At 51.6% G+C, this 13,341-nt stretch overlaps 1 protein-coding gene across 3 annotated transcripts in view; it reads right to left on the minus strand.

The window, feature by feature from the left end:
* Positions 1-283: 283 nt before the first annotated feature.
* Positions 284-13,341, minus strand: part of mamdc2a (MAM domain containing 2a) — a 154,566-nt gene continuing 141,508 nt past the window's right edge. For 2 of the 3 annotated variants that reach the window (XM_072517391.1, XM_072517393.1), the window contains exons 13-14: positions 11,169-11,253; positions 284-791 (exon numbers count right to left, since the gene is read on the minus strand). In XM_072517391.1, the coding sequence (XP_072373492.1) occupies positions 721-791; positions 11,169-11,253 (156 nt within the window). In that variant the 3' untranslated portion in view covers positions 284-720. Of the gene's footprint in view, positions 792-3,543; positions 3,601-11,168; positions 11,254-13,341 lie in introns of all 3 variants that reach the window. The other variant, XM_072517392.1, reaches the window with a different exon arrangement.

Below are 13,341 nucleotides of genomic sequence, written 5' to 3' on the forward strand. Positions count from 1 at the left end.
ACATGGTGGGTGCACATCCCCAAATTCAATCGCCCATCCACAGGCTACCGTGCCTTCAGTTGCCTGAGCTCTATGTTGTGGAATTCCCTCATTAAACCTCTTCCCCCCCTTTCCAGTTCCTGCCCTACTGTAAGAGGTTTTAAAAGCCTGTCCTGTATGTGGCTCCATGTTGGTCGCTCGCGCTCCTGTGAAGCGCTTTACGATGCTTGAGGACCGTGAAGATGCTGCACAAGTTGCTGGCCGTCACTCTGCAGATTCACCTCCGAGGTCAGGCGTGCAGAAATTGCTTTGTAAGTTTTTCTCACATCTTTATTTGAACTGGATAAATATACAACACAATTGGCACGTGACCTCACGGTGGGTTGCCAAGAAGGGATTGCTAAACGCATTCATAATAAAAAAAACCTCAAACAGTGCTAATGATCCATCTTCTATCATTTTGAAATGTTGAATATTTACAATTCTTCAGTACTTACGAATGTTGGATATTTCCATCTACTGAAGCAGGCACTAAAGGAGCCTGTGGCTACTACATCTTCACTAACAGAATTGACACATATATCTGTTTTAACATTCAGCAAAGAGTCATTCAAATCAATTGAACTCTTCCGACTGCTGAAGGTCAATAATCATTTACAACTTCTACGAGATCCAAGTCAAGCTCCTCGTTAACGCAATCTTCCCCCGTCTCTCCACAGTCAGTCGCAGGCGAATCCCAATTCAGGCGTAGAGGCTGTACCAATCTGGTTGGTTGGGAGATTCTGGGTCATGTGGTAACGTTTTTCTCGTATCTGGAAATAAACAAGGAAAGAAGAAAACGCAACAAAAATTATTCTTCTCCTGTCCTCGTATATCATATATCAGGGGAATAAAAACATTAACAGTGAAACCAGTCAGTCATCTGCTCGACCCAAAGATTTACAATGGCTACTGAAACACAATTTATTGTTTTTGTGTGGTTGGACGTTGGAAATAACCAATGTCCATCCCGGTTGTCCTCAAGCCGGACAGCTCCAGTTTCACACAAGATGTAAGCGATTGAGATCATTGCATAGTGACAGATGTAACAAACGGTAAGTAGTGGTTAAACAAGCACACGAGAGAGTTACTCGCTTCGCACTAGAGAGGGTACGGAGGAGATTTAGGAGGATGTTTATGCCAGGGCTGGAGAATTTTAGCTATGAGGAAAGATTGGGTAGACTTGGGGGTGTTTTCAGTAGCACAGAGGAGAGATTTAATTGAGGAGTACATCATTTTGAGGGATCAAGAGTGACCAGGAACTCCCTAAGCAGAGAGATCAATAGCAGAACGGACGAGAACAAAGAGGGTACAGGTTTAAAGTAATTGGTAGAAGGATTAGAGGGCAGTTGAGGAGAAGTGTTTTCACCTAGAGAATCTGGAACTTACGACCTGAAAGGGTGGTCGAGGCAATGCCCATCCCCAACAAAATAGAATCTAATAATTTCCCCCTTGACATTCAATGGAATTACCGTCACTGCAGCCCCACATCCACCTTTGACCAGAATCTGAACTGGACTAGCCATATAAATACTATGGCTACCAGAGCAGGCCATTGGCTGCAATTCCTGGGACAAGTAACCCACCTCCCGACTCCCCAGAACCTGTCCACCATCCACAAGGTTCAAGTCAGGAGTAATCTTTTTACATTTTAATTTTTTTCTTTAATTTAGAGTACCCAATTATTTTTTTTCCCAATGAAGGGGCAATTTTAGCGTGGCCAATCCACCTACCCCGCACATCTTTGGGCTGTGGGGATGAAAATCCCCGTTCGATTTTTGAGGGTAAGTGGTTTTTACATTGATTTCAGTGGCAAAGCCTCCGGAATAATTTTTCCTTCCTGGATTTGTCCAATTGCACCTGCAAAACTGGAGATTTCCAAGGTGGAACTTAAAACATAGTTTTTGCTCGGGAGAATTGAGTGGGGAGGCAAGAGAATGGCGGCTGGTGAGCGCTGTCCGTGGTTCCTCGTAACTGTGGTAACAGGGAGCTTAAACTCCGCCGTTGTCAAGGCAACATTGCTATGTCTTAGATAAGGGTATTAGAATGAAAGAATGGCACGACGCAGAATTATAGAATGACCATTCAGCCAGCCCATGATGCCTGTACTGGAGTTATGATATAGATGAGGTCTAATCTAATTGGCTGGTCGCCATGACGTGGAGATGCTGGCCTTGGACTGGGGTGGGCACAGTAAGGAGTCTCACAACAACCAGGTTAAAATCCAACAGGTTTGTTTCGAATCACTAGCTTTCGGAGCACAGCTCCTTCCTCAGGTGAGTCAACGCTAGTGATTCCAAACTGACCATTCACCCGAGGAAGGAGCAGTGCTCCGAAAGCTAGTGGGCGCAATTCTCCCATCGGGAGACTAAGTCCCGACGGAGGCCGCTCCCAGATCCCTATTCTCCCGCCCCCGGAGGGCTAGGAGCGGCGCCACGTCATTTACGCGACCGGCGCCGCGTAAATGACGCCACCCGCGCATGCGCTGGTGGGCACCGATCGCGGGCCAGACCCCTTTTGAGCCCCCCCCCCCCCGGTGCAGGAAGCCCCCCCCAACAGGCTGCCCCCCACCAGCGTTCCCGCGCTGTTCCCGCCGGCAGCGACCAGGTGTGGATGGCGCTGACGGGAACCCGTCGTGTTGCGCAGGCCGCTCGGCCCACCTGGGCCAGAGAATCGCCGCTCGCCCGTTACCAACGGCAAGCGGCGATTCTCCCAGCGGCCAGCCGTGATTCGCGCGGCGCCGGTTTGGGGGGGGGGGGGGGGGAGAATCACGGGTGGACGGCGGGGCGGGACTCGCGCGGCACCCGGGCGATTCTCCCACCCAGTGTGGGGGTGGAGAATTCCGCCCAGTGATTCCAAACAAACCTGCTGGACTTTAACCTGGTGTTGTAAGAATTGAATGGTGGAACAGGCTTAAAGGCTGAATGGCCCGAAGAGTTCCTCGGAGTTTGAGGGGGAGGATTGTGGCACTGGTGCGCAGAGCGGGAACACTGCGGGTGAAGAGGTACAATCTATGTCGGGATAGCCCAAGGTCAGTGCAAGGTAGAGGTAGACCAAGGCTGTGGATTTTTATCGCCCCTCGTCCAATCCCGGTTTCCCTTCCAACATCCGTTTATGGTCCACAATCGCCAGTGTCCCGTTCCCCTCGCTGATCACAGATTAGCGAGTGTCCATGTCAGGACGGGAAATGATCGCAGAGTTGACGGGGGACAATATGCAGGACATTTAAATATTTGAGCGTCAATTCCCCCCCCCCCCCCCAAGTGAAGAAGTGTGATCCCAGTAAAGGTGAGGTTAATTAAAGGTAAAACAAGCAGTGAACAGAACACAAGGTACAAGTTCACCGTGACGAATAACAGTGCAACGTATTTGCAAGCACGCGCACGATGTCAGTTCAATCGCGGTTATGTATGGTTAGGAAGAATCAAACGGCGATGGAATTTCAATGGCACCGAGTTGAGTTAGTGAAGCAGTGAAGTGAGGTGTGAAAACGGTGCATGGGACAGTGTGACAGCTCGTTCTCACCTCGCCGATGCTAAAAGGGTTTGGAGGTCAAGGTGTCCACTGCTGCAGATGCACTCCCTGTCAGAGGCGTCACTCATTAGTCACTTTCCATGTTGCAAACCATTATCCAGCACACACAGATTCACACAGCACACTTAACAATCTGACACAGTCGCAAAGGTGTTTGCAAGTTCGGTAAGTTAACGGTATGCATATGTTGGCAAATTGTTTCGATAGTTCCACAATGCCTTGCTGGTGTTCTGAATCTGCCCTGTACTCCCGGCCAGCATTCCAGATTCATTTTCCAAAACGTTTTCCAATTTAAGGGGCAGTTTAGCGTGGCCAATCCACCTACCCTGCACATCTTTGGGTTGTGGGGGTGAGACCCACGCAGACACGGGGAGAATGTGCAAACTCCACACAGACAGTGACCCGGAGCCGGGATCGAACCTGGGACCTCGGGGCCGTGAAGCAGCAGTGCTAACCCACTGCACCACAGCCTTCCGCATTCTACCCTACTTAATCTTCAGCCCATCCAAAACCCTGCTGTCCCTAATTCCAACTCACACCAAGTCCCCGTCACCCAACACCATCCGATGCCCACACAGCAGTGCCTGAAATTCAAAATTCAAATCCTCGTGTTCAAATCCCTCCGTCGCTTTAGACCCTAAGACATCGGTTAGGCCATTCGGCCCGTCGACTCTGCTCCGCCATTCAATCACGGCTGATATTTTTCCTATCCCCATTCTCCTGCCTTCTCCCCATAACCCGATCCTCTTATTAATCAAGAACCTATCTATCTCTGTCTTAAAGACACTCAGTGATTTGGGCTCCACAGCCTTCTGCGGCAAAGAGTTCCACAGATTCACCACCCTCTGGCTGAAGAAATTCCTCCTCACCTCTGTTTTAATGGATCATCCCTTTAGTCTGAGATGGTGTCCTCTGGTTCTAGTTTCCCCTACAAGTGGAAACATCCTCTCCACGTCCTCTCTATCCAGGCCTCCTGTTAGTTTCAATAAGATCCCCCCTCATCCTTCTGAACTCCAACGAGTACAGACCCAGAGTCCTCAACCGCTCCTCATACGACAAGCCCTTCATTCCAGGGATCATTCTTGTGAACCTCCTCTGGGCCCTTTCCAAGGCCAGCATATCCTTCCTTAGATATGGGGCCCAAAACTGCTCACAATACTCCAAATGGGATCTGACCAGAGCCTTATATAGCCTCAGAAGTACATCCCTGGTCTTGTATTCTAGCCCTCTTGACAGTCTTCCTAGCTGCTGACTGAACCTGCACATTAACCTTATGGGCGGCACTGTGCTACAGTGGTTAGCACCGCTGCCTCACAGTGCCAGGGACCCGGGTTCAATTCCAGCCTTGAGTGACTGTCTGTGCGGAGTCTGCACGTTCTCCCCGTGTGTGCGTGGGTTTCCTCCGGGTGCTCCGGTTTCCTCCCACAGTCCAAAGATGTGCAGGTTAGGTGGATTGGCTGTGCTAAATTGCCCCTTAGTGTCCAGGGATGGGGTTACGGGGTTACAGGGGATAGGGCAGAGCACTGGGCCTCGGTAGGGTGCACTTTCAGAGGGTCAGCGCAGACTCAATGGGCCAAATGGCCTCCTTCTGCACTGCAGGGATTCTATTCTATTCTTCTTCAGAATCTTCAGCTAGGACTCCCAAGTCCCTTTGTAATTTTGATTTCCTAAGCATTTCCCCATTTAGAAAATAGTCTATGCCTCCATTCTTCCTGCCAAAGTGCATAACCTCAGACTTTTCCACATTGTATTCCACCTGCCACTTCTTTGCCCACTCGCTTAGCCTGCCCAAGTCCTTCTGCAGCCCGCCTGCTCCCTCAATACGACCGATTGCTCTGCCTGGGCGGGAATCTCTGATCCAAACGCCGTCGCGTTTCCCGACGGCGTCAACATGGCCTCAGGTTCAGCAATTCTGGCCCCTACAGGGCGCCGGTGGGACTCGGATTTTTCGGTACGGCCGCTCGGCCCATCCCGGGCGGCGAATGGCCGGGGGGGGGCCCCGTAGAGCGACCCCCGGCCGGCGCCAATGGCAGCGATTATCCGCTCTGCGGTGTGAGAATCCCGCCCCATATCTTCACGGAGGTGTAAGTAAACATTCCTGGAGACAAAGTCTTGGGCCGCGATCCACAGGCCACGCAACGCCCGAAAGGCAGCTCGCCGCGTCACAGCAGGGGCGATAGAAGCCGGGAGACCCCGCTCCCGGGATCTACCCAGCTCGCCTCGTGAGATGCAACGCGATCTCCTGAGACGCTGCGGTATAAATCCCTCCCATTGTGGATGGGATCACGATTTGGCAAATCTACATGTGAGAGCGAGCCTCACCCTAATGTGCAAACTCCCGAGGTACCGTCAGCGACCTCGGGAGAGTGCCGTTCAGCACTTGCCCCCCACAAACGGGGGCCGGACGGAAAGGCACTCGTGGGGGAAGGGGGGGGGTCTCCCAGGGGATCGGAGGCCCGCAGGCGTATGCCCTTCGGGCAGGGTGCTGCCCTGGACTGCTGGTGCCACCTGGGCACCCTGGCAACAGCCACTGTGTCCATGTTTAGTGTACACGCCACCGGGCCGGGGGTGTCCTGCATGGGTGTTGGGGGGGGGGGGGGGGTGCGGGGGGTTTAGGCGATGGGGGGGGGGTTGGGGATTGATTCAGGGGTCCCAGGGATTGGGACGGCATTTCTTGTGCTGCACTGGGGGCGGGCGTTCCAGTGGTGTACGCGACCTCGGCCGCACGTTCCCCGCTGAGGCCCCTTACACAACGCGGGCCGCCAGCAAACATGCAGCTAAAAGTGGCACTTTGTTGCCATTTAGTTGAATCTGGCCCTTCAAGTTGCTGATCCTGTCGGTTCTGGTTGGAGTTTGAAGGGGCAGGAGGTGGGTAGGTTCATACTTTCTGGTCTGAATGTGCTGGAGGGAGAGTCAGAATCGTTCGGAGTCTTTCCTGCTGTGATACAGAAACCCAGACCACAAGAATCAGGCACAAGTGACTGGGAAAAGTGGCAGCAAAATTAATACAGCGCACTCCAGAGAGATGCCAACAGATGTGGGCGATTCGATTGAAACGCGGTTCTCAGGATGCAGACTCGTTTGGTGGAGCTTCAGCACCCTCTGCTGGTGAAGGTGGGAAACTGCGGGCCAAAGCGGCTCAACCGTTCTGGCCTATTTTTGGTTGGACAAGGGTCAAGAATCTCATGGATGGCACTTCAAGCAGGAAGCGAGGAAGGTGCAGAAAAGATTTGCCAGGATGGTAACACAGTCACTGATAAATCCAAAAGGGAGTTCAGGATTTAAAAAAAAAAAGTTCTCCACCCAGAGAGCAGTGAGCATGTGGAGCTCGCTCCCCTATGGGGTTGAGGTGAAACATGCAGATATATTTGAGGGGAGGCTGGATAAACACACGAGGGAGACAGGACTGGAAGGATGTGCTGGTGGGGTGAGGTGAAGTAGAGCAGGAGGTTCGTGTGAAGCAGAAATCCGCAGCATGGACTGGTGGGGCTGAATGGCCTGTTTCCTTGCCGTCAATGATTTGTCAAACGCTGTGATGTTTTCCGGTCTCCGCGCCGGCCTTGCCAAGGGAGACTCGCAGCATCCTTATTATTACTGACGCCTTCAAATCTAAAGTTTAAAGCCGCCAGCCAATCATTGACACACACACTCTCAAGATTATAAACCAATTGCAGCAGCTTTCATCTTTTTAATGCATCAGATTCTGATGCTGAAATGAAAAAGTTGAAATGAAATGAAAATCGCTTTATTGTCACAAGTCGGCTTCAAACGAAGTTACTGCGAAAAGCCCCTAGTCGCCACATTCCGGCGCCTGTTCGGGGAGGCTGGTACGGGAATTGAACCGTGCTGCTGGCCTGCCTTGGTCTGCTTTCAAAGCCAGCGATTTAGCCCTGTGCTAAACCAGCCCCTGTACGTCCAACTTAGAAAATGCATCAATTTTACCAGCGGATGGCTTGTTTTCTTGATCCGTCTGACAACAACGTATCAACCCCAGCAGGAGCCTGGTAAACGTTTAGAGGGAGTCCACATGCTGCCTGGGCACTCGAGGCAATTCATCTATCTGGCGCTGTTGTCCTTAGACGGGAGAACCACTTCAATCAGACACTTCCCCATCCTATTCCGTTTCCCTCTTCTCCCGATATTCCTGTTTTCTCCAGTTAATAACAGGGCCCAGGGGCCCCCCCCCTTCCCCCCTCCCTCCCCCCTCCCCCCCAATCATAACAACAACAAACCTGCATTTGTGCAGCACCTTTTTCACGGTCAAACATCCCAAGGTGCTGCGCCGGATTGCCGGTCAGACAACATCGAACAGCGAGATACACCAGGACACTTCAGGGCAGCTGAACAAAAGCTGGACTAAAGAGGCCGGTTTTAAAAGGGGCTTCTTGAAGGAGGGAAGAATTATTTGGGTGGGGGTTAAGTTCCAGAATGTAGGGCCCAGGCAGCTGAAGACACAGTCAGCAAGGGTAAGAGCGATTAAACCTCAGGCAATGTGCCAGAGGTCAGCATTGGAGGAAGGCGGAGCTTTCAATGCACCGCAGGCCTATAGCACATGTTTAGTCAGCTGTGGCCCAGCGTGGAGCACACTTGTCTTGGGCCAGAAAGTTGTGGATTTGACCTTGCGTCCGCGCTTGGGCATGCAGTCAAAGCTGACCCTCCAGGGCAGTACTGAGGGAGTGCTGCCCTGTCGGAGGGGCCATAGATTGGATAAAACATTCTGCCCTTTCAGGAGGACATGGAAGGAAGGTCCCTCTATTGTGAAAATGAGCCTGGGGAATTCTCCCTGTGGCCAGTATTGATCTTGTCATTATCGCATTGCTGCTCATGGGATCTTGCTGTGTATGAATTGGCTGCTGTGCTTCCTGCATTACAACAGCGTCCACACTTCAAAAAGTAATTCAGTGGCTGACAACGCTTTGGGGCATCTTGGGGTTGTGAGGGGCACACAGTCCAAAGATGAGCAGGTTAGGTGGATTGGCCATGATAAATTGCCCTTAGTGTTGGGTGGGGTTACTGGGTTATGGGGATAGGGTGGAGGTGTTGACCTTGGGTAGGGTGCTCTTTCCAAGAGCCGGTGCAGACTCGATGGACCGAATGGCCTCCTTCTGCACTGTAAATTCTATTCTATGTAAATGCAAACAAGTCTTTCTTTCACTGAATAATGCAGAGATTAAAAATGTGGGATTTCTACACTGTGCGTTCTCCTATTATCTGTCATTTTAATTATTTATTGGACCGTTGCAGGACCAAGCCAAGTGTGAGACAGCGTTGTATCGACTTTCCTTGATAATTAAATCCACACATGGTTGTCATGTGATATATATTCAAAATTCAGATTAAAATTCTCATTCTTGTTTTCGAATCACTCCATGACTTCTCCCCCTCCCTATGTCTGCAACGTCCTCCAACCTCATCACCCTCTGAGATCACTGCATTTCACCAATTCACGCCCCCCGAGCCACTGTAGCACAGTGTCCAATTCGGTTTGATAATCTGCAGAACACGTGGGATAGGAGCAGGTGGCTATTCGACCCCTTGAGCCCGCTTGGCCATTTGACAGCTGATCTGACATAGGCAAATGGAATGTCTATCCCCATAACCCTCGACTCCCTATCCCCATAACCCTCGACTCCCTTGTCAATCCAAAATCTGTCTAACCCAGCCTGGAGTAAATTCAGGATAAAATTGGGTCAACAACAACTTGCAGGTACCTTAACAGAACATCAGCCGGGGTTTTGTGCTCAAGTGTGTGCGTGGGTTTCCTCCGGGTGCTCCGGTTTCCTCCCACGGTCCAAAGATGTGCAGGTTAGGCGGGGTTATGGGATTGCGAGGGAGCGGGCCTAAGTAGGGTGCTCTTTCAGTCGTTCTGTGCAGACTCGATGGGCCGAATGGCCTCCTTTCTGCATTGTAGGGATTTTATGGTTGAATGGATTTGAACCAGCCATGTCTGTTGTAATTGAGAGCACCTTTCTCACACCGCAGCCCTGTGATAACGGTTTAAAAAAAACACAGTGCCCACAAATTCCAGAGTGTTGCCTTTCTCTCGGGCACAAATGTGACAAGTTGTCGATTCCCTCGGGGGATGGACCCGACCTCGGGGACACAGTGGAGAGACGGAGAAATGTTATCCCTTGGGGTGTCGTTAGTCTGTTGAAGTCTCTCCCGCTGACAGCTGTGGAGTCTCGTTTCGCTGGACAATCCCAGCAGTGGGATTAGGCACGTTTCAGCCTTCCGGACTTAACATCGGGTTCCACAACTCCCGACCGTGAACTCTCTCCTCCACCTTCACCCCATTTTTATCTCTTATCAATCCATTTTCAGTTCTTCCACCGATCCGTTTTTCCCCTCGCCATTGCCCCCCTTTTCATAGAATTTACAGTGCAGAAGGAGGCCATTCGGCCCATCGAGTCTGCACCGGCCCTTGGAAAGAACGCCCCACTTAAGCCCACGCCTCCACCCTATCCCCGTTACCCAGTAACCACACCAACCTTTTTTGGACACTAAAGGGCAATTTATCACGGCCAATCCACCTAACCTGCACACCTTTGGACTGTGGGAGGAAACCGGAGCACCCGGAGGAAACCCACGCAGACACGGGGAGAACGTGCAGACTCCGCACAGGCAGTGACCCAAGCCGGGAATACGAACCTGGGACCCTGGAGCTGTGAGGCAACAGTGCTAACCACTGTGCTGCCCCTATACTTTCATTACTCTGGACGATCTGGCTCTCGTTTCCGATGTAGCCTCCTCGTCCTAGATCCCCCCAGCAGCAGGAATCGCTTCTCTCTGTCCCCCACGTCTGCCCCCCCCCTCTATATCAGGAAAGCTGTGGCCCGGTGATAATGTCTGTCTTTCCCGGGCATAAGACTAAGAGCTGACTAAGTGTGTTTGCAGCCTCGCGCCTCGGTGCAGAGTATCGCTGGGAGAGACCCAGCAAATGCACCACAAGCGAAGCCAAGACTCAAATCCTGCAGGAGTCACAGGCTCCACATTCCATCCCAAATTGGGCATCACCTGTCCGTGGGCAAGTACAAAGAAATATTCTTTGTAAACCAACGCCTGATGTGCCCCCCCCCCCCCCCGCCCGGACACAGAATCGCTTTCCAAGCCCCTCGGCGACCTGACCCGCCAAGAAGAGCTGGGGGCTGATGTCACCCACGCTCATACCAAGGGGAGTGGCAATCTGGAACTCTCGCGACCCCCGCCCCCGCCCCCCGGACAAGACGCTGTCGAGGCTGAGGGCCAATTGAGAACGTCAAGGCCGAGAGCGATGGATTTTTGTTGGGGGGGGGGGCGGGTGGTGGGTTCAGCGTTTGGAACCAAAGCAGTTTGGATGGATTTAAGATGCAGGACAACCAGGGAATAACACAGCACAAGAGGCCATTCAGTCCACTGTGACTGCACTAGCCCCAATTAATCCCTTCCCCGGCTCCTCTTTCCTCAGTACCCCCCCCCCCCCCCCCCAAGCGTTTTCCCTTCAGGAACTGACGCCCTGTGGGTTTTATCGCTTCATCTCGGTTGCCGATCACCCACAACGACCGCTGGGGTTTGTGAACCGTCAACATCAAAAGGCTTGCACAGATTACCATTCGCGAATACAGTTTCCACTGCAGTACCTTCGCACGGTCCGTTTTGAAATAACACGTCGTCTATTGCGATGTCGCTGTGTATCGACAGGCCGCGGATCGCTTCAAAGACCACCTGAAAGAGGAAAATAGGTGTGAACACGGCACCGGGTCGCCACCTGGAACCCGTCGCCCGAAAGGGCAGATTCAATCGCAACTTTCAAAAGGAATCGATCAAACACTTGGGGGGGGACCTGCAAGGGGGGGGGGTCTTTATTTCCCAATCTGCACTTTGTTCTCCAGCTTGGTGCTGGTGGGGCGTGAGCCGCCTGTACCACTCTTCCCTCTCGCTCCCCGGATTTACATTCTCATTCGATATTCCCATGCAACGAAATTAAATGTTCTTGGACCTCGCTGAAAAAGAGACATGTCGCTGAAGCTTCTAATCTCGCACTCATCAGGAGAAACGCAAGAGGGCCCGAATTTCAAACAATCCCAACAGCTTATGCTGTCGGAGGAAAGAAAGCTGGTTGATTGGCAAGTCGACTCTGATTGGCTTGAAGCGTAGCCATGGAGAAAACAACGGGGAACTATAGGCTCCCCAAGTTCCTGGGGAATTCAAAAAAGGGGCAAGGCTTGAACATATTCCTTTTATTTGCAGGGAAAGGGTCCCTGTGTATGAATGCATGTCACTTCCAGTAAGTGTAAATCACCTGCGTTATGAGTTCGACCGATTTATCTTCAACTGGTTGTTAGCGCATTCAAGTATTGTTCAGTAAGTGCAGCCCAATCGCAGAGTCACATTAACAGTAGACATTTTGTTTCGGGTTTTGCAAACGTTGTAATGAACAATCGAAGGAACAAGCCGTTTGATTCGATAAGCTAACTGGCTTGCCAACCAACCAGCATCCTTTTCTCCAGTTGCATAAATTGTCGTGGTTGTTTGAAATTTGGCATTCTTGCATTTGTCCTGATGAGTGTCAGATGAAAAGTTTCAACAACCTGTCTCTCTTTTATTCAATATTCACGTTCTGTACAACCAAACAGTGGATTGGAACATCTTCCACTATTGCCTAATATTTAATTAAAGGATAATATTTAATTAAAGGCCAATATTTAACATTCCCAGTTTAAGCACGGTGTGATTAGGTCCATTGTGCTCAGCTCCAGCGATGGTGCCTTGACTCTTAACCTCAGAAGAATATCTCCTCCATCTGTAGCGTGACATTGTCCCCTTTTTCCACAGTTAACCGCCCTGCATCCTCTCTCATCAAGGCGGACGGTTTAATGCTAAATTAGGAGGAAGGTTTTGTACAATGGGTCCATACGAATGAGGAACTGGCCAAAAACAAAATCCCGCAGATGCCGGATTTCGGAGATAAAAACGGAAAATTCTGGAAATACAGCATTTGTGTGGGAATGGAAACAGATGGAACAGGCGGGAATTTCCGACCAGTGGGAATGACCTGAAAATCCCACCCAACCGTTCAGAGCGACGGCAACCCGGTCCCACGAGGAGGCACGGAGTAGACGAAGCCTGCATTCCCTGATGGTCAGAAGGATGCTGATGCGATCTCATTGAAAGGACAAAATTCTGAAGAGGTCCAACAGGGTAGATGTTGAGAAAATGTTACCCCTGTCTGCAGAGCCCAGAACGCGCGGCTAAAACGCTCTCCAAATAAAGGGGCCGACCGATGAGGAGATTGAGATGAGGAGAAACCTCTTCACTCCAAAGGGGTGTGAACCTTTGGAATCCCCCCCCCCCCCCCCCCGCGATGGTTGTGGGTACTCAGCAGTTGAGTACATTCAAGACAACAGTCGATCGAGTTTTGGATACTGAGGCTGGAATTTCCAGAACCCCCGCCACCCCCCCCATTGGGATCTTCCAGTCCCGCCAAGGTCAATGGCCAATTGCGTCGCTCGCCGGCCACACCAGGGCGAACTCATCATGGGGGGAGGGGGCCGCCTTCGCCGGGACCGGCGGGAGGGCGGGAACTTTCCACCCCCAGGAAATTAAGGGATAGTTAGAGCTCAAGAAGGTGGGGGAGTGGAGCTGGAAGGTCAGATGGATCATGTCGAATGGCAGAGTGGGTTTCGAAGGGTGGAATGGTTTACTCCAGCTGTTACATCTTATTCTCTCACTCTCTCTCACACACTCTCCCTCCCTCTCACACACTCTCCCTCCCTCTCACACACTCTCCCTCCCTCTCACACACTCTCCCTC

Source organism: Scyliorhinus torazame, chromosome 9, assembly GCF_047496885.1.
Source record: "Scyliorhinus torazame isolate Kashiwa2021f chromosome 9, sScyTor2.1, whole genome shotgun sequence".
NCBI classification, from domain to species: Eukaryota; Metazoa; Chordata; class Chondrichthyes; order Carcharhiniformes; family Scyliorhinidae; genus Scyliorhinus; species Scyliorhinus torazame.